Source organism: Oncorhynchus nerka, linkage group LG10 (genome assembly GCF_034236695.1).
Source record: "Oncorhynchus nerka isolate Pitt River linkage group LG10, Oner_Uvic_2.0, whole genome shotgun sequence".
In the NCBI taxonomy this organism is placed as follows: Eukaryota; Metazoa; Chordata; class Actinopteri; order Salmoniformes; family Salmonidae; genus Oncorhynchus; species Oncorhynchus nerka.
Genome location: NC_088405.1, coordinates 22,812,795 through 22,831,113, shown reverse-complemented (window position 1 = coordinate 22,831,113; position 18,319 = coordinate 22,812,795). Strand labels below are relative to the sequence as shown.

Sequence of the window (18,319 nt, the reverse complement as noted above, 5' to 3'; positions counted from 1 at the left end):
GGTGAGCTGTTATGGCCAGTGACTGATAGACTGACAGACTGTGACTGACTGACAGACAGACTTCAGGGCCAACAGGAGAGGCAGCTCGCAGGAAGCTGTAGAGTACTTGTTTCCAGAAAGAGTTCATGTGTCTGGTCATTGAGCAGAGTAGAAGAGAGCAGCACAGACAGACAGAGTGAAGGAGAACTTTCAGATTTCAGTGAAAGGTCACCGTGAGCCCCGGCTGGCAGACCAGCATGGCCAGTCATCTGGGATTGGCCGCAGGGACCGGCCCGGTACCCTGACTGCACATCTACGACCTTTAGAGAAGACACTTCCTGTCTACAGCAGTGTGTTAATGTCTTGACTGAGGAGCGGGTATCCTACTCTCGTCTTCACAGGCTTTAGTATCTACCAGTTTTCTCTCTTTCATGGAGCTAAGATTATCAAATGAAATCAAAGTGTTCGAGAGTCTTCCTCCCTCTTGGTTTATGGGTGTTGCTGCTGGTGGCAAGCACATACAAGCCTAAAAACTAGCAGACACTGTGGTCCTCGATGACACGAGTGTGACACCCCTGTAGAGCAGAGTTGTGACAACCCCTAGGAGCAGAGTGTAAAGGCTGCCTCTTAGTTTGGTATAACACCACCTCTGTTACCATGGAGAAACTACTGGACCATCCACTGTCCTCATCAAGAGACGTGTTGAATCTTATTAACACTATTTTCGGAGCACGACACACACCGCTCATCCCAAGCCGGATTCTACCAACCAACCGCTCCTATTTTTAATTGGCGCTCATTAAAGAAAAATGCTGTTATTGCTCCATTTTCCCAAAAAAGTATCTCGAAACGGTAATTAACGTGGCATCTGTAAGAAAGCTGGCAATTAGCGAGACCTGACAGATGAGCAGGCCGTGGTGCCGGATGCTTTGATGACTCTGAAGTTCGGGAGAGCTGCATATTTGTTTTGCTTTAAAGGCTGCGGAGAGGAGGGGCACTGTTTGATTTAGGGCTAGAAACAGGGTAGCAGTAAATGGGCTCCTTGCTATCAATCAGCAGCGGCCAGGAAGAGATGAATATACAGTTGGCAAGGTTCCTAAATGATTAATTATTATTATTATTATTAATACATTATTTACTGTACATCGCTTATTTTTCCATCCACTCCAGTATAAGTTTAGTCACGTGATGCTTAACTCTCTCTAGCACTCCTGTTCATATTATAGTCAGTTTTATAAAAAGAGTTTACCAACCCAGAGATGATGGAAAATTACTAACCCTGTTGTCCTTTTTATGACAGGCGAGCCCGCGGTGACGAGGGAGAACAACTGTCTGAACGCGGCCAAGGCCTGCAACCTGAACGACACGTGTAAGAAGTACCGCTCGGCCTACATCAGCCCCTGCACCAGCCGCGTCTCCACTGCGGAGGTCTGCAACAAGCGCAAGTGCCACAAGGCCCTGCGACAGTTCTTCGACAAGGTCCCGCCCAAGCACAGCTACGGCATGCTGTTCTGTTCCTGTCCAGCCGGCGACCAGTCGGCCTGCTCTGAGCGCCGGCGCCAAACCATTGTACCAGTCTGCTCCTATGAGGACAGGGAGAAGCCCAACTGTCTCTCCCTGCAGACCTCCTGCAAGACCAACTACATCTGCAGGTACACCAGGATAAACAGTTGTCACAGTACACAAGATTGTACACAGGCATCAAACATATAAGATGGCTAACAATCACATAGTCTCACGTGTCAGACTCACACCACATACCAACCATTGTCAATGTATGGATAAAACTACATTCCAGTCAACAACAGTTAATTTTCTCAAACCCTTCCCGATAGCATCCGCTGTAATATAAAGAGGTGCTGGAGACAGATTACACATTCTAGCTCGGCACCAAAATGGAGGGGTGTCTAAATAAACAGCGTGGAGGTTGCTATCATGCTTTCAGAGGTATTGAGAAACATACCTGTCCCTGTGAAAAACACCATAAACAAACCTATTAAGATAACTGGAGGGAGGATCTTGGGAGATTGCATGGGAAATAAACCATCACTATTCACTAATGCATGAAGCAAACACTAAATCTACCTACAATAACTGAGAGTATTCAAGTTAAGCAGTGAAACACTGCTTTTCTTTCTGAATGCTCGTCTTTTCTGAGACAAGTGATTCATTTAGCTGTCATGTAGCAGTATTCTGGTTAGAATTACTGGGCGGCGGAGTGGATGTGTTTGGGTTAAGTGGCATCTGTTTCATTGGCAGTAATAGAGGCCATATTGAAATGCAGCGGAACGGACTGGACTCAATGAGTGACGTCTGACATTGCCTCTAGAACCACAGCACTCTGTCTGGGATCAAATGGAGGCATTAGTGCAAATAAATTGGGTCCATTTGGATTCCAGCCTCAGGGCTGTGCATTCTCTCTCTCTATCAGGCTCTCGCTCTCTCTCTCTTGCTGTCTCGCTCTGTCTAACTCTCTCTCTCTCTCTATCTCGCTCTCTCTCTCTCTCTCTCTTGCTTTCACTCTCTCACTCTCACTCTCTCTCTGTCTCACTTTCACTCTCATGCTCTCTTTCTCTCGATCGCTCTCTCTCTGTCTCACTCTCGTGCTCTCTCTCTCGGTCTCTCTTGCCCTCGCTCTGTCTCACTCTCTCTTGCGCTCTCACTTCTCTTTCTCTCCCTCTATTTCTATCTCCCTCTGTCTGTCTCCCTCTTTATATCTCTTCCTTTAGCTAAATGTTCTTGTTCTCACTCTCTTCCCCTTCTCAACAAATGTGTAACACTAGGTGGTAGTAGGTTTTCCAGCTGTATCATGAGCTTGGTATCCAGAGCTCCTCTCTGTTTGTGGGAGGGATTATAAGACCAGGCATACCTACCTGCTGGCTGCTCCATCACCCTATGAGAGTGGTATTGTTAGAAAATGTCCAGTCATCTGGTGATTTTCAGTACCTATAATGTTCTCTTTGAAGTAGAAAGAAGAATCGATATAAGTTTAAATATTAGACATGTAAAAAACAGAACAGTAAGCAGAATCCATGTGGATGAGGCAAAGTAGACCAACAAGACATGACTGGTCTGGGCCATTGCTGATCTTGTGAAGGCTACTGGACATGCACATGCATGAATCATACATAGACAACATTGGCCTGAACTTGTGAAGACCTTTGGACAGGAACATTAGCTAATCAGTTATAGGCACCATTAGACCTGCAGTAGGAGTGTGCATGTCACGGCACCAATATAATCTATGCCCCAGTGTCTGAGCCAATAAGAGAATGGAAACTAAGCAAGACAACAAGATTCATAAAGTGGAGTGACGATCTTATGTAAGGGTAAGACTGTATAAAAGCCAAGTACTAAGAATGGAGAGTCAGTTCTTCCATGGAATTGCTCGGCTTTGCTACTTTTTGTAATAAAGTCTGTTTAAATTCACAAGCTCCGGTATCTGAGAAATATTTGATTCAATATTTCCACGACAGTATCACGGAGTGGAATCAACAGCTCTCCCTCTCCTCCAACTAGCCCAGGAACAGATTGATGAGTACTGTGTGTGTGTGTGTGTGTGTGTGTGTGTTTATAAACCGTACCAATCAGTACCATTGCTTTTGCTTTGTCTATTTGACAGTCACAGTTAGTCTTATAGGGGAGATGAGATAGTTCAGAGGTTTCACTGTTGTCTTTCAGGTCCCGTCTGGCTGATTTCTTTGCCAACTGTCAGTCTGAGCCACGCTCCCTCTCTGGCTGTCTAAAGGAGAACTACGCTGACTGCCTGCTGTCCTACTCTGGCCTCATCGGTGAGTTTCTCCCTTGTTTCTATTAGTCAACCTTTCCTCACACACATTGATGGGTCTCACTATGGTCTTTCATTTTCTCACTGAATCCTCATACTGTCCCCTGAATGGCTCTCCTACCTGTTGTTATAGTCATGTGTCACAGAGTCCCTTCCCCCCCCTCCTATCCTCTCTCCAAAGGGGTTATTCCACTGTCCCCATAGGATAAGCCTTTTTGGTTCTAGGGAGAACCATTTTTGGTTCCACTTAGAACCCTTTTGGGTTCCATGTAGAACTCTCTTTGGAAAGGGTCCTACATGGAACTCAAAAGGGTTCTACCTGGAACCAAAAGGGTTCTACCTGGAACCAAAAAGTTTCAAAGTGTTCATTTTCTAAGAGTGCAGCGCAGCACAACCCAACGTCACACCACTTCATCCTGCCCCTCCACATCATTTAATGAAATTAGCTCATTGTTCCAGAGGAAACCAAGGAAGCCAAGACTTATAGTTGCAGACAACGCAGTAGAGCGAAAGAATGAGCGTGTGAAAGACAGGAGGTTGGTGGCACCTTAATTGGGGAGAACGACCTCGTGGTAATGAATGGAACAGAATAAGTGGAATGGTGTCAAATACAACAAATACATGGTTTCTATGTGTTTGATGCCATTCCATTTACTCCGTTCCAGACATTATTATGAGCTGTCCTCCCCTCAGCAGCCTCCTGTAGTGTGAAAGAGATAAAGAGAGAGGGGGAATGTGGGAGAAGATTTGTCTCCTTTATCTTCCCCTTCTCTCTGCTTCTGTGTGCTGAGGGAACCATCCTAGCTCAATCCATCACATTTTCCTGACTAGCACAGCTGTTACAGATAGTCCACACAGCAACCAACAAAATGCCAATTCATTTTGCCGCAAAACAAAAAGGGCTTGTTTGGACGGACGCCAGTAGGGGAACAATGCATTAAGGGAGCAAGAAATCACTGACTGTAGCTATTTAGTTTTCTACAAAGCTGGAGAAACCTAATTCTTCCCACTGCCTTTGGAAATACTTCATATTGTCACTTTTGAAAATACTCCATTATGTTTTCAGTGTTACGTGTTGATGAGAGAATTGGATGAAAATAGAGCTGGAAGAAAGCTTTTGCTAACAGTTGCAGTATGATAGGGATTCACCATTACATGATGGTTAGGTGCAATGGGAGGCGGATCCTCTTTCACCATACCTCATAACCAGCCAATGACCAGCCAAGAATACCAATAGGTCGTGGCTCTGCCACAGAGGATACCATGTCTATAGCAAACCAAACGGAACAAAACAACTTTCTTTAAAGGCCTAGTGCAGTCAAAATTCCGTTTTACTGTGATTTGTATATAATACTGTACAACAGCTGATTAAACTAACATTGTTTAAACTAACACAGGACCTTCTAATCAGCAGTTTTGCATGGGCGGGAGTTTCGGCTTTACAAAGCGAGTTTCAAACCTCACTGCCAATAACAGCTAGTTTTTACTTTTCCCCTCCCCACTCAGACCACTTCCAGTCCTAGCTAAATTCTTACTATTCTTGTCCAATTTAATGGAAATCTTAAGGTACTTAATTGTTACCCGAAAATGATTTGATATTGATATAAAAACAGCTGCATTGGGTAATTTATTGTATTTCTTCCCCCTCCCAACAGGTACCGTGATGACGCCCAACTACCTGCGCTCTCCTAAGATCAGTGTTGTCCCCTACTGTGACTGCAGCAGCAGTGGCAATGGCAAGGAGGAATGTGACAAATTCACAGAGTTCTTCACAGACAACAGCTGCCTCCGTGAGTGACTGACCGCGCATCTCCTGTCCTCTCCTCTCATCTTCATTCTCATACCATTTTCCTGTCTCCTCCACTCTTTCATTGCAGGTCTCCTGACAATTATTCATCCCTCTCTCATTGTTCCTTCCTTCATCCTCCCTCTCTCCCAAGTGATGCTCCATTTCTCCTGTGAGCTTTTTGGCGAAAATCAGAGAGAGAGGAGGAAGAAACAGAAACAATGATAAGGCTGTGTGTGTGTGTGTGTGTGTGTGTGTGTGTGTGTGTGTGTGTGTGTGTGTGTGTGTGTGTGTGTGTGTGTGTGTGTGTGTGTGTGTGTGTCCGTGCGTGCGTGCGTGTGCACATTAATAATAATAATGTTTTGTGTGAGTGACTAGTTCCCCGGAGTAGCTCTCCTGGATCAGCGATAGCCAGGGCCCAATTTTTCAAAAGTGATTTATCCAGATTTTGCCTATCGGATATGATTAAATGCATAGAAATAGAATGAATAGAATGGTAATCCCCATTCAAGCCAATGATTTGTCCGTTCTATTCATTATTTTTCTATGCATTTAACCCTGTCCGATAGGCAAAATCCAGATATATCACCTTTTTTTAAAACTGGGCCCTGGGCATTGTCTTCTAACTTGGTGGCCCTCCTCTCACATATCAGACAGCTTTAATTAACCCCATCCCCCCTCCCCCCTCTCTCTCTCCATCCACTCCCCCGTCACAGAAATTGCTTCTTTAATAAATACAGCTCCTTCACTATCACAAGGTGCCAGGCCTCTGGAGATAGCAGATCCATGGCTGTGGTGTCTGTCTTTGTGAAATCACAGCTCAACTTCCTCTGCTGTGTTATTGGTATGGCATTGTCTCTCAGCCCTTTTCAAAGCCAGTAGGATCCACTATAGTCACGCTCTCACCGACCCTATGGGGAAGTTTGTTTTCACTGTATTATAGAGATAGTGTTATATATAACATTTTGTTCCCAATGTGACAATGTGCATGACACAGCACTATCACAACAGAGCAATTTCTTTAGGGGAATTTCAGTGTCATTGAAGTCTATTTGACCTACTGCTATTGAGAAGGATTTGGGTTTTAGCTTTGAGAAAGAAAGCCATTGAGAAAGATAGGTTTCCTCCCACAATGTACCAAAGGTCCAGCATACATGTCTGCAATTAGACCAACATCAGTTTGGCAGAGAGGAAAGGGAGGAGTGTGGACATCCGTCCAGCATCATATCCGTTCATTTCCTGACGTAAACATTTCGTAAGTGAGTAGTTTGCATTCGCCATGACGTTTGTGTTACAGGCTGACAACCACTGACTGGCTGTGGCTAAAATTAGCCTAGATATCTGCGTCCGCATTGTGTCTGCCAGTAAACACAGTCCGCCTATGTCATGTTTCCGAGGGGATTATTTTGTCCCTCCCCAAACTCTTGATTTTTTGGGAGAGCTGTCTGTCTGAAGAGCACCTTCCCTGAATATTTGTTCTCCTGGCAAGAAAATCTGACATGATTCCCAGAACTAGTACTGTCCTTAATAGGAGTGCTTTGCTATCACTACACGTCTCTGTGCTCCTCTAGACATCCAGGAAGAGCCTGTGAAGCTTGTCCGGGTTAAACTGTGTCCAACTCTCCCTCTATTCCATTTTACATTCATATTTTAGTCATTTAGCAGACGTTCTTATACAGAGGGACTTACAGTTAATGCATTCATCTTAAGGTAGCTAGGTAAGACAACCACGTATCACAGTCATAGTAAGTACAACTTTTCGTCAATAAAGTAGCTATCATCAGCAAAGTCAGTGCTAGTAAGAAAACAGATCACCTGCAAATCTACACATTTGCAATGAGGGTGAAAGAAAAATTTGCTGATTTTAAGCTAATTTCCTACAATTCTACACATTTTGCCAAGTGGTAGACAGAACCATTTTCAGTTTTGTAGCTAATCTCATGCTATTCTACACATTTTGCCAGGGCTTATGACCTCCAGGGAGTTCCTAACTGTCGTGTTCATATGCTATCTGGGGGTGCACCCCCAACGTCTGCGGGGCCTGTTCAGTAATCTGGCCCTGAGTGCAAGTGTTGAACATAGACTAAAGGTAGGGAGGTGCAGTTCCCCTTTCTGCTCCATAGACAAGCACCAGGATCATGAAATGGATGTGAGCTTCAACTGGGAGCCAGTAGAGAGTGTGGAGGAGCGGGGTGACGTTGGAGAACATGGTAAGATTGAACAGCAGGCGGAAAGAGTTTCAGGGGTTTGATGGCACAAGCGGGGAGCCCAGCCTCTGATCCCCTCAGAGTACCAAGGCATGGCTAAATCCCCTCTCTCTATCTCTCTCTGAAACTAATAAAATTAATTGTTGTGATTGTGTTGCGACTGTGACGTCATGTTGTAAAAAAATTCCCAGCATGAAAATGATCCCAGTCAATAATCGAACGCACGTCTGTGTGGATGGCAGATGTTTCTCTCACCCCACCTCGCTCTTGATTTATCTAGTTACAGTAACTTGCAAGTTTAGCTGTAAAGTCGAGATGGCTTGTTCTCAGAGGTATGCATTTTTAACTTGTTTGTATAGCTAGCGCACTAACTAACAAATATATGCACTAGAAGAAGTAGAGTTACTTCTGCTCGATGGTACATATAGAGTGGTTGGTGGTTCATTTGCTGGTAGCAATGGCATTGTGAGAAAGAATATCCCAACAGAGAGGTCACACTGAGTAACCGGCAGCATTATCAGCAATCCATAAGTGCTCAGGGGGCATCCACCCTGTGTGCTCCTGAGAAATCACCTAGGAGATCAGTAATGGTCCTATTCTTCTGACCAACAGCCTGACTGAGAACTCCAGCGGGCACATTGGCAAGGCTCCTTTATGCCACGTCTAAGCACTCACTCTTAGTTCAAAAGATCAGAGATTAGTGTTAGCTCTCTCCTATAAAAACCCTCTTATCGGAGGAGACACGCTTTTAACTATGTATAACTAGTATATCTAATCCCTATACTGATCGATTGTATCTTTGTTCTGTATGACTATGCAAAACAAACACCAAAACTCTTGACTATTGCAATAATGTCAATGTTAATTGTTAAATAAAGACTACAGTGCCCGATTTCGGGCAATAGATTTACTGGCAATTACTGATAGTATGTTTACATTATTATTTTATTAATTTCCTATCGTTTTATGTCAGAACACAAGAAACTAGACTGCTCTAGGACACCTAGATGGCAGGTAGCCTAGTGGTTAGAGTGTTGGCCCAGTAACCAAAAGGTTGCTGGATTTAATCTCTGAGCTAAAAAAATCTGTGTTCTGCCCCTGAACAAGGCAGTTAACCCACTGTTCACCGGTAGGCCGTCATTGTAAATAAGAAGTTAAATAAAGGTTAAAAAATAAAACGAATTATCTGTTGAATAAATGTGTCCAGTGGTCTGCTGCGTCATTACGATCCAATTGGTCAGATCCTTGTCACGTTAAAGGGAGGCCCTTAGAAAAGTAGCTCTCTAGGTCGACTCGCTCGTAAATTCAATCTGGAGAGCGCTCAGAGTGTGCTCTGGACGTTCATAAATTCAGAGCGTTGTCAGATTGTCCGTTCGTAAATTCGGAGCGTTCAGAGCGCACACTGGACGCTCTGGTTGAGGAGTAGGGTTAATCTGAGCGCTCTGACGTAACATCAGCAGTCAAACACCCAAACTGACTGGCTAACATTGGCTAACTTGCTAGCTACTTCCAGACATAAATGAGAGAACACCTCACTCTGACCATTTTACTTGCCCTAGCAGAGCTGGCTAGGCTGTTTTCATGTTATCCAGAGCGCTGATGACTAATTGCAGCAGGCAAAAATTTAATTACGCTTTTTAGCCGACGTTTACTGACAACGGCCATATTCAACACGTGTTGAGCGTTCGTAAATTCATCAATTATTCTGCGTTCTGGCACACTCGGACGACAGTGCTCTAAAATCGGAGTAGATAACTAGAGCGATTTTACGAACGCACCTTCAAACTTTTTTTTTACGTTGGCGAGAAGGGTCGAGAGGGGTGGACACGACACACTTCTACATTATTCAAAATATTGCCTTCTTGCTAGATTAATGAATACAGCCATAGCAAAATGGGCCTATTTGTTTGGTTCAACAGACGGCCATGCGCACTAATGCCTGTCTGTCAGTGTTTTGGTTGATGTAAATGTCACTAAGTGATATGATATCATGTTTACCCATGTGCTGTTTGCACTTGATGAATGGAAACAGAAACGATTAAGTGGAAGATTCCAGGCTGTTTGCACACAGTGTGATATTCCCTGTGTTTAAACATGGGATTTATCTCCTCTCTCCTCTTGGTAAGACAAACACTGCATTCCTGTGCAGCTGGAACAGCCTGCTGGGCCTTCCTGGGTGTCTGGATTCTAACATTGCTCAGTGTTTGCAGAGTAAAGGTCCAGTGTTAAATCACACTCTCGTTTGTCAGCAAGAATAAGACACAGGGTCCAGTTTGGACACTCACACTCTTAGTAAAAAGGGTTCCAATAGGGTTCTTCGGTTGTCCCCATAGGATAACCTTTTTTGGTTCGAGGGAGAAACATTTTTGGTTCCAGGTAGAACCCTTTTGGGTTCCATGTAAAAACGTGGAAAGGGTTCTACATGAAACCCAAAAAGGTTATAACTACACGCAAAAGGGTTCTACCTGGAACCAAAAAGGGCTCTTTAAAGGGTTCTCCTAATGGGAACAGCCGAATAACCCTTTTAGGTTCTAGATAGCACCTTTTTTCCTCAGAGTGTAGTCGATGCCTGTAGGAATACACTCATCCTATTAGGAGTGAATTACAGTATGTATTCTCAGGGGCTTGACTGGCAGGTTATACATGTTAGTATTTCTCTGCTGATTGTGCTGCTGATTCCTCAAACTCCACTGAAAGCCCTGACATTGAGCTAGAGCTAAATAGGAACTAAACTCATGTACATTATCACAGCACAAGCATTGTGCCTAAATTTGAAACTAGAAAAGCACCCTTCCAAACTAGAAAAGCACCTCATCAGCCGTGACAGACGACACCGTCTAATGCAGTGTCTCTAATTAGTCTTTGTTGAGAACAAAGCTCCATAAAAGACCTTATCAACAAATTCAATACACTCATCAGGCCGCCGCTGTGCTAGCGCAAAGTATTAGTGCACTAGGATAGGCTCAGTGGCACACCCGCTTTCTTCACCGCAAGATAATGAAACCAGCTTTAATTGATTCCCTCACAGCCAGCATTTAAGAGGTGTGGACCTATACAGCCTTAGACGATTCAAGCCCAAATGAGCTGACAAGTAAAAAAAATCATAATAAAAAGCATGTCCGTCCTTTTCCAAAGTGTTGGCTCACAGTTTAAATGGATTCAATGACCCAGGGAAGAAATAGTTGAATTATTCTGTGAGCTGTGCATAACGCTGATCCATCTAGCTTCAGATCTGCCTGTCTGCTTCACTTCAAAGATAGACCAGGAACAGTGTATGCACTCTAATGTGTTGGGTAAAAGGCCACATCATCACTTTGTTATTATTATTATTATGGCCTTCGCTAATATATTCATATCCCCCAGCCAAACTTAAGCACACTCACTAGGTTTGTAGTTTAGAATTTAGTTTTTCCCCCGGTGTATTTCCATATAATTACATTGTTCTCTCCCACCTATTCCATAGTGTTTGGGAAAGATAGCCTAATGATACCCTTTAGGGGAAATGGATAGTGTTAGGGAAAGATAGCCTAATGATACCCTTTAGGGGAAATGGATAGTGTTAGGGAAAGATAGCCTAATGATACCCTTTAGGGGAAATTGATAGTGTTAGGGAAAGATAGCCTCATGATACCCTTTAGGGGAAATGGATAGTGTTAGGGAAAGATAGCCTCATGATACCCTTTCGGGGAAATGGATAGTGTTAGGGAAAGATAGCCTCATGATACCCTTTAGGGGAAATGGATAGTGTTTTACACCAGTAATGGCTTTATGAAAAGCTTTAGATTTTGGACAGATGTAGTATCTCCACATGTGGACTTTCTCTCGCTCCCTCTCTCTACAACATTGATGTCTAACACAGTGTCTGGTCTTTCTGTAGGCAATGCAATCCAGGCGTTTGGGAACGGGACAGATGTGGGAGTTTGGCAGCCCATGCCACCGGTGCAGACCACCACCTCCACCACCACTCCTTCCCAGAAGGCTAAGGACCGGTCCCCCAACTCACTGGATGTCGCCACAAACACCAATCACCTCAAGGCAGGGGATGAGTCCCTCTACCACTTCTGTGGAAGCTTGCAGGTGAGGTTTCCAACAGCTAATTTCATACTGCATGGAACTCCTGTCCTGGAGGCCAACGACCAAGCATCTATTCTGAGGAAACTATTTTAGCTAGGCGCTGGATTAATTTAAGCATTATTGATTTGATTTGAGAACTGATACTGCCTCATTTCAGCAGAGCCTGAATTAACTGTAAAGGACTAACAGTTGCTCTGCAGTATAGGAGTCTGAGGCACACAGATGGAAGTGTTTGTCTATCAGTGGTGTACACACTGAGTGGAATCAGTCCTCCTCAAAGACAGAACACTGTCCTTCAGTGAGTCAGTCAGCACGTCCTGCTACACACTGCAATTCAAACAGCATATAGTATATTTTATATATATTATATACTCCATCACACAAGCATTTCACTCCTACACCTGTTGTTTTATGAAGCATGTGATAATAACATTCAATTTGATTCGATTTGACACAGCATAGACACACTCTAGTGCCCTAGAGAATCCCACATTGCCGGCATGTAGGCTTCATTCACCTCAGTAATAAAGGCTTGGTGGTGTCACCGAGTGACAAGGTGACGCGTGGTCACCCACACTGATCTGAATGTCACCGGCTGCCACCCATCTCCCATTAACACAGATGACTGCCTGCCTGACTGCCAGCCAGCCGACCCCTAGCCTGATGAGGTCCTCCGTCCCTGGCTGCGTCCCTGGATGCTCCGCCAGCGCCATTTGAAAGGGCATTCATATGCTAATAGGACAAATTAGAATAGATTACCCCAATTGATCTGGACGGGGGATAAATAGTGTTCAGGTCCAGGGGTGGAGTGGGTTATCTTTGTGATGTTGTCAGGGTGACTCCTGGCTTAGACAACCTGCTGGAGATGGATCTGTCAATGTTACAGACACTGATGTTGTATCAGAGCTCAGAATGGTTGATGGGGCTTTCAGTGATGATTTACATGAGCTGAGGTTAAGATGAACATCTAAGATTGGAACTCGATCAGTGGGAATTTAGTCTTTCTGGTCAAAATACAAAAGGCTTCCACAAAGAAAACTCAGCCACTAAAATGTTTAGAGTTGGGAAGCTCACTGTATTATTGTTGTTAACCAACAAGGCTACTGTTATAGATTCCCACACTCTCTAATCAGAGGAAAGCTCTCACTTTGCAAGGAGTTCCAAACACACACAACACACACACAAATGCTTACAGTACTTACACCCAAACACACACACACACACACTGTTAGCCCTGTTTGCACTGGAGCATGTGTTGAGCAGGGACGGCTGTCGGAGGCAGACAAGCTCTTTCTAATCACACAGGGGACGGGCCTGTAAGAACATTCACTCGTCTCTCCTCTCATCATCGATTAGAAACCCTCTGTGCTGGTACTGCCAGACAGCTTTAGCACTCGTCCAATGACTCAGGGCCCCACTAGACTACTAGCCAAAAGACAACTTCTCCCTATGTGAGGATCTCTATGTGAGCAGCTTGAAATATGTGATTTTTTCTGCTTCCTTTTGTTAATTTTCTCAAATCTAATTTAGCATCACTGTGTATACCTCAAACTGCCAAGATTTTTTTTCTTTTACCGTAAGCTTCAAACTGAATTAGGAAGGGTTCTTTTTGTCTTGTGAGAGGGTTTTGCCTCACTTTGCCTCTCTTTGTGTGTATTGAAAGTGGCGCAGACAGGAATGCCTTTTGTCCCACGTCGGAGATTAAAGTCAGGTGGCTCCTAGCGTGTCTAAGAAGCTGAAACAAAAAGAAGGAGAGTCTGTTGTGTTGCTGCTGAGCCCAGCAGGGCCTGTAGCGCTCCGCAACCTGGGCCTGAAAGTTAAGAGCAGCAAAACAGATCATTCAATGTGGTCCCCAGAAGTGATTCAGTTTTACTTTTGAATAGTTAATGAGTAAAACATATGAATTCAGTCAGCATTTCTGCATCCACATCCCCAGTGGTCAGGTTGTATACTGATTGCAGGTTATTAGTATTCAACACCTTACACATACATGTAGTCGTAAAGGATGCAAGACTGATTCTCCTCTGTTCCACATGAAGTCCCGTAGATGATGCATGGTGGTATATCTGAAACAATAACCGCATGCCCAGTCAAGCTGATGGATGGTTTAGGCCAACGGGAGAGAAATAAATTGTGGGACAGCTCTAGGTTCCGTTCAGTGAGCAATGACAAACATCTGTCATTTCCCTCTGCTGTGTCCCATCCAGCTCCTACTACAGCCAAATCCACACACCCTCACACTGTCTTCTACACTCCCACATTACATTGATCAGGACTAGCTATCAGTCTAACTGAATGCCCCAGTCATATGGTGTTGGGCTAGGCATTATACTTGCAATTCTGTGTTGCTTTGATGTTTGGTTGGTCGTAATGTGTTTTCTTCACAAAGTACAGTCCTCCAAACAGAGTATGAATGACAGATATTATTCTTAGTGGCAAGGCAAGTTTGTAATACTTCAGACTCACACACACAAACACACACAGTTTTCTCTAGCTCTTACTAAATGTAAAACTACAAGTAGCCTATTGTAAAGCATGAGAGTGGCTGGCTAACATAGGGCACTGAACACAGGCGACTCATGTAGATCCTCACTTCTGTTTTACTGTTTTCCTTCAAGGTCTTTGTCCACTTGAGACCCTGTAAATACCAGATGAAACTGGATAAGCCTGTGTCTCAGGATACTAAATTACCTACAGCAGCCTTGCTCTTATTCAAGGCAAATTATAAATAAAAAAGATTAAGAAGAGGAAAATCTCAGAGTTTACTGTGACTGGAGACATATCCTCATACAGTCTAGTCTGGGAAATACAGGAAGTCCCATCGCTTTCAAGTCATCTGTAACAAACTGGATCTAAATGCTGTATAAGGATCAACGGCGACATGTGCTTCAGCAGAGATCCTTCCAAAGCAACAAATCACTGATGTTTGAGCACGGCAACAAATTCAAACGGCACACACTCAGCACACACATGAACACACACAGTAGGGTGGTTTTGACCATATCTCTCCATCTCTCTTGGTTTTACAGGCTCAGAAACTGAAGTCCAACGTTTCAGTCGATGGTGTGCTTTGCGTGGTAAGTGTACAGCATATCTACATAGTTTGATTATCCTGATTAGTCTTGTTTGAGGAAAAAAAAAGATTATACTAATTTTAAGCCAGAACTATCAACTAACAATTGATTATGACTAAGGTCAGGAGTTTTTCCTGAACACATGACCTAACCAAAAAAATCTGTGTGGGTCCTAGTTCATCATTGATCTATGTAAAATTACATGTATGAACAGTAGTGTTGATTTTCAATTACAAGGAAAGACTATGGTAATTACTACTCAGACCCTGATCTCATGCCAAAGGTCACAGGCCTACAGACAGAAGTCAAGGCGACCCCTCTTGCACATGTGCTCATGGTCTTTGTAGTCCTCTACGCTGACGTGAGCATTGCTTATCTAGTGCCTTTTAAAGTTCAGTAAATGTCATTGTACATAATAAAGCAGCATTATTCCATAGAGTGACATTTAAGGAGGCGGTGGCAGGTTCAAACAGCCTGAGAAGAGATGGCCCCTTTTCAGCTCAACGTTTCATTAGTGTGTCAAATACCTTTTTTATCTCATCTCCAAAGCAACACATGGATATGATAGAGCCAACTGGCATTTTGGTTCTCAAAACAACCTTTTTTTTCTAATCTAATGGGCCAATTTAATCACACACTTTTGTGGCGTTATTAAGACATTCTTATTTGATTTGGATTATGTCAGTTCTCTAATTGTTTATTTTTCTTTATTATAGTGTTTTGCGAGTGTAGCCCCAAGAGAGCATGAATGTGGACAATGTAAATGCAGGGGTTATAGATGCAGCCAGGGATTTGTCAGATTGCTTCAATTTGACAGTTGGACAAAAGTCTAAAAGCAAGCAAAGTGATGGCACAAATGTCCAACCAGAAAAAAGCATTTGATCAGGCCTAAGTTAACTTGTTCTATCGCTCCTCTGACATACTCTGTCCCTCCCTCCACAGGACCCACAGATCGACGACTCCGGTACCTCCAACTCCATCGCCAGGAATTCAGCCGGTCTGCCATCATCTAATACACACCTCTACTCACTGCTGCCCCTGCTGGTCGCGCTGCTACACTGCACCCTGGCAGCGCTCTACCCCGCGGCGGTCTTGTAGCCATGCTACCTTTCAAAAGCATGGACAGACTAAATTTGTAAAAAGACGAAATGATATTCTCTGTTCCCAGTATACCTGTTGTATTTTTATTTCCCTTCTCTCTGATTATTTTTAAACTCTAGTTTGAAGAGGCTTACGTTGAAGCAGTGTGCTAAAGTGATCTCAATGTAACTCAGTTTCGCTGTGTTTCTCCCGTTTCTGTTTTACAAAGGGAAATGCTTCTGTGTCGGTCACTGGGCGATCATGAGAATATAGGATGCATTGCTACATTCCAATACACAATGGCGGGTGGCTTTTTGTCAGTTCCTGGTACAATGGGATTTACTGTATTCATAATGGTACGGTCATTAGGCAGGCGCTTTTATCCAAGGGACTTTGTGTGTTAAGGCTGAGGTCTTTGAAGAAGCAAAAAATCCCCATCACTTTGATGGCAGTGGTTTAAATGAGGTAGGCAGCTTTTTAGGTGTCAATATATCTCATCTGTGGTGTGTGTGTGTGTGTTTTGATATGGTATCATTTGGAGATGGGCATGGAGTTACGAAGGCCCAGAGGACAGACAGTATAGATGGCTAGACCACCATGGAACCTTTCATCTAGAATGGTCTACAGAACTCATTATTCTGTTGGGACGCCACCATTTTGTCACTAACTCGGCCCTCTGCAGCAAAACACTAATTTCAAGAGCTCACTTTGACATTGTAGCGCATGCAAAAAACACACACGCAAAGACACATGCAGTACACACTCACATGTCAAGGTTAGTTTCTTCCTAACATGTACAATGAGCTATTTGGGGGATATGGCAAATGTACATCATGGAGTCAAACATTATTTTGGTCTATCAAAGCTGTTTGACATATTTTCTCTATACTGGATGAAAGGGGGGGAATGGGTGTAGGGTTTTCTCCGGTAGACAGACCATTCCTACCTGAATGAGTTTATACTCTCTGCTCTGTAAGCATCGTAAAGCGCTCTGGAGCTGTTGACAACAGCCGTACAGATGACGGCGTTAAGAGTTGTAACAGATCACGTGACAGATGGATTCTCGTACTTACCGCTTTGTTGTGTACACTTGAATTACACACAACCATTCAACACACTAGCATCAATTTGCTCTCAATCTATTGTCATGTTGCCTTCACAATAAAACTGTCAATCTTATTCTGGAACAAAGCCTTGTAAATCTTATACGATTGGCATCTGAGTCAAGCTGATGCAGAACATGTGACTCTTGTACGTAAATTGTAGCATTTTGTATGTCTCCTGAGAATCGCTGAGAAAGTATCAACCTTGTGTCATAACCATATGTAACTTCTCAGATGTAATGTGCAAGTTGAAAATGTCAATTCATTTTGAGATACATTTGAAATAATAATTTCCTCATGTGGACTACCCAGCACACAGTCACTTCACACATACATGTGGCATGTGCGGCAAATTACTTTAGCTACTGGACATTTTAAAGCTTTTATGACATGCTGCTTGGGTTCGTGTGGCTTTTCAAAACAATGTATATTACATGTTATTTAGTAGGCATTAAAATGAGATGTGTGTACTTGATTGAAACAGTAATTGGATAAGAAATGTCTATTTCTATCCTGCTCAGGAGCATTGTGAGCAATTTAGATCAGATTCAAATTCCCCATAAAATACATCACATTAGAGAATAGCATATTTGTTTTACAGCAAGCTACATATTTTCCCCAGTACATATGATGGAACTATTGTAAATGATAAGATATCCATCTAGCTCTCCTGTTATATTTCCTGAGCCAACAAATATTCTACCATAGTTTCATTTATGCAGTTGCCTGAATATGATATTGTTTTTTGGTATATAACATCTTATTCTTTCTATCTTTTACTATTTGGGCCTTTATTTATTACACGTTGACGTCCCGCACAAGTAAGGAGCATATAGGACCGTACCCAGAGGTTAAAGTACAAAACATCACATGGGTGATAGGAAATGCAATAAAGGATAAAGACAAACATTTTATCTATGAGGTCTGAGGCAGCTGGCTGGTTTAACACATCGGTATCTGTAGTCAGATTGCTGATATTTCACAGTGACAGAGGATGAATGTGTTGGAATTTGTGGGTGAGGGAGGATAATAAGCCCACTAAGAGGCAGGTGAAGAAATAAAATACCCTGGAGTATTTGTATTCATTTACATCACATTGGTTGTTTAACTAGAAGAAACTAATTGCAATGTTTATACAGATTGAAAACAAAGAATCCCTAAGCTATCCACAATACTTCTTAGCCTGTGAAAATGTACAATCTAAATAAAATTATAATTAAAATGTTGAC

General features: G+C 43.2%; 1 protein-coding gene across 2 annotated transcripts in view; it reads left to right on the top strand.

The window, feature by feature from the left end:
• Positions 1–18,319, top strand: part of LOC115135027 (GDNF family receptor alpha-1-like) — a 97,456-nt gene extending 79,137 nt beyond the window's left edge. For both annotated transcript variants that reach the window (XM_029669219.2, XM_029669220.2), the window contains 6 exons: positions 1,280–1,631; positions 3,661–3,770; positions 5,422–5,556; positions 11,637–11,836; positions 14,863–14,910; positions 15,850–18,319. In XM_029669219.2, the coding sequence (XP_029525079.2) occupies positions 1,280–1,631; positions 3,661–3,770; positions 5,422–5,556; positions 11,637–11,836; positions 14,863–14,910; positions 15,850–16,005 (1,001 nt within the window). In that variant the 3' untranslated portion in view covers positions 16,006–18,319. The remainder of the gene's footprint in view (positions 1–1,279; positions 1,632–3,660; positions 3,771–5,421; positions 5,557–11,636; positions 11,837–14,862; positions 14,911–15,849) is intronic.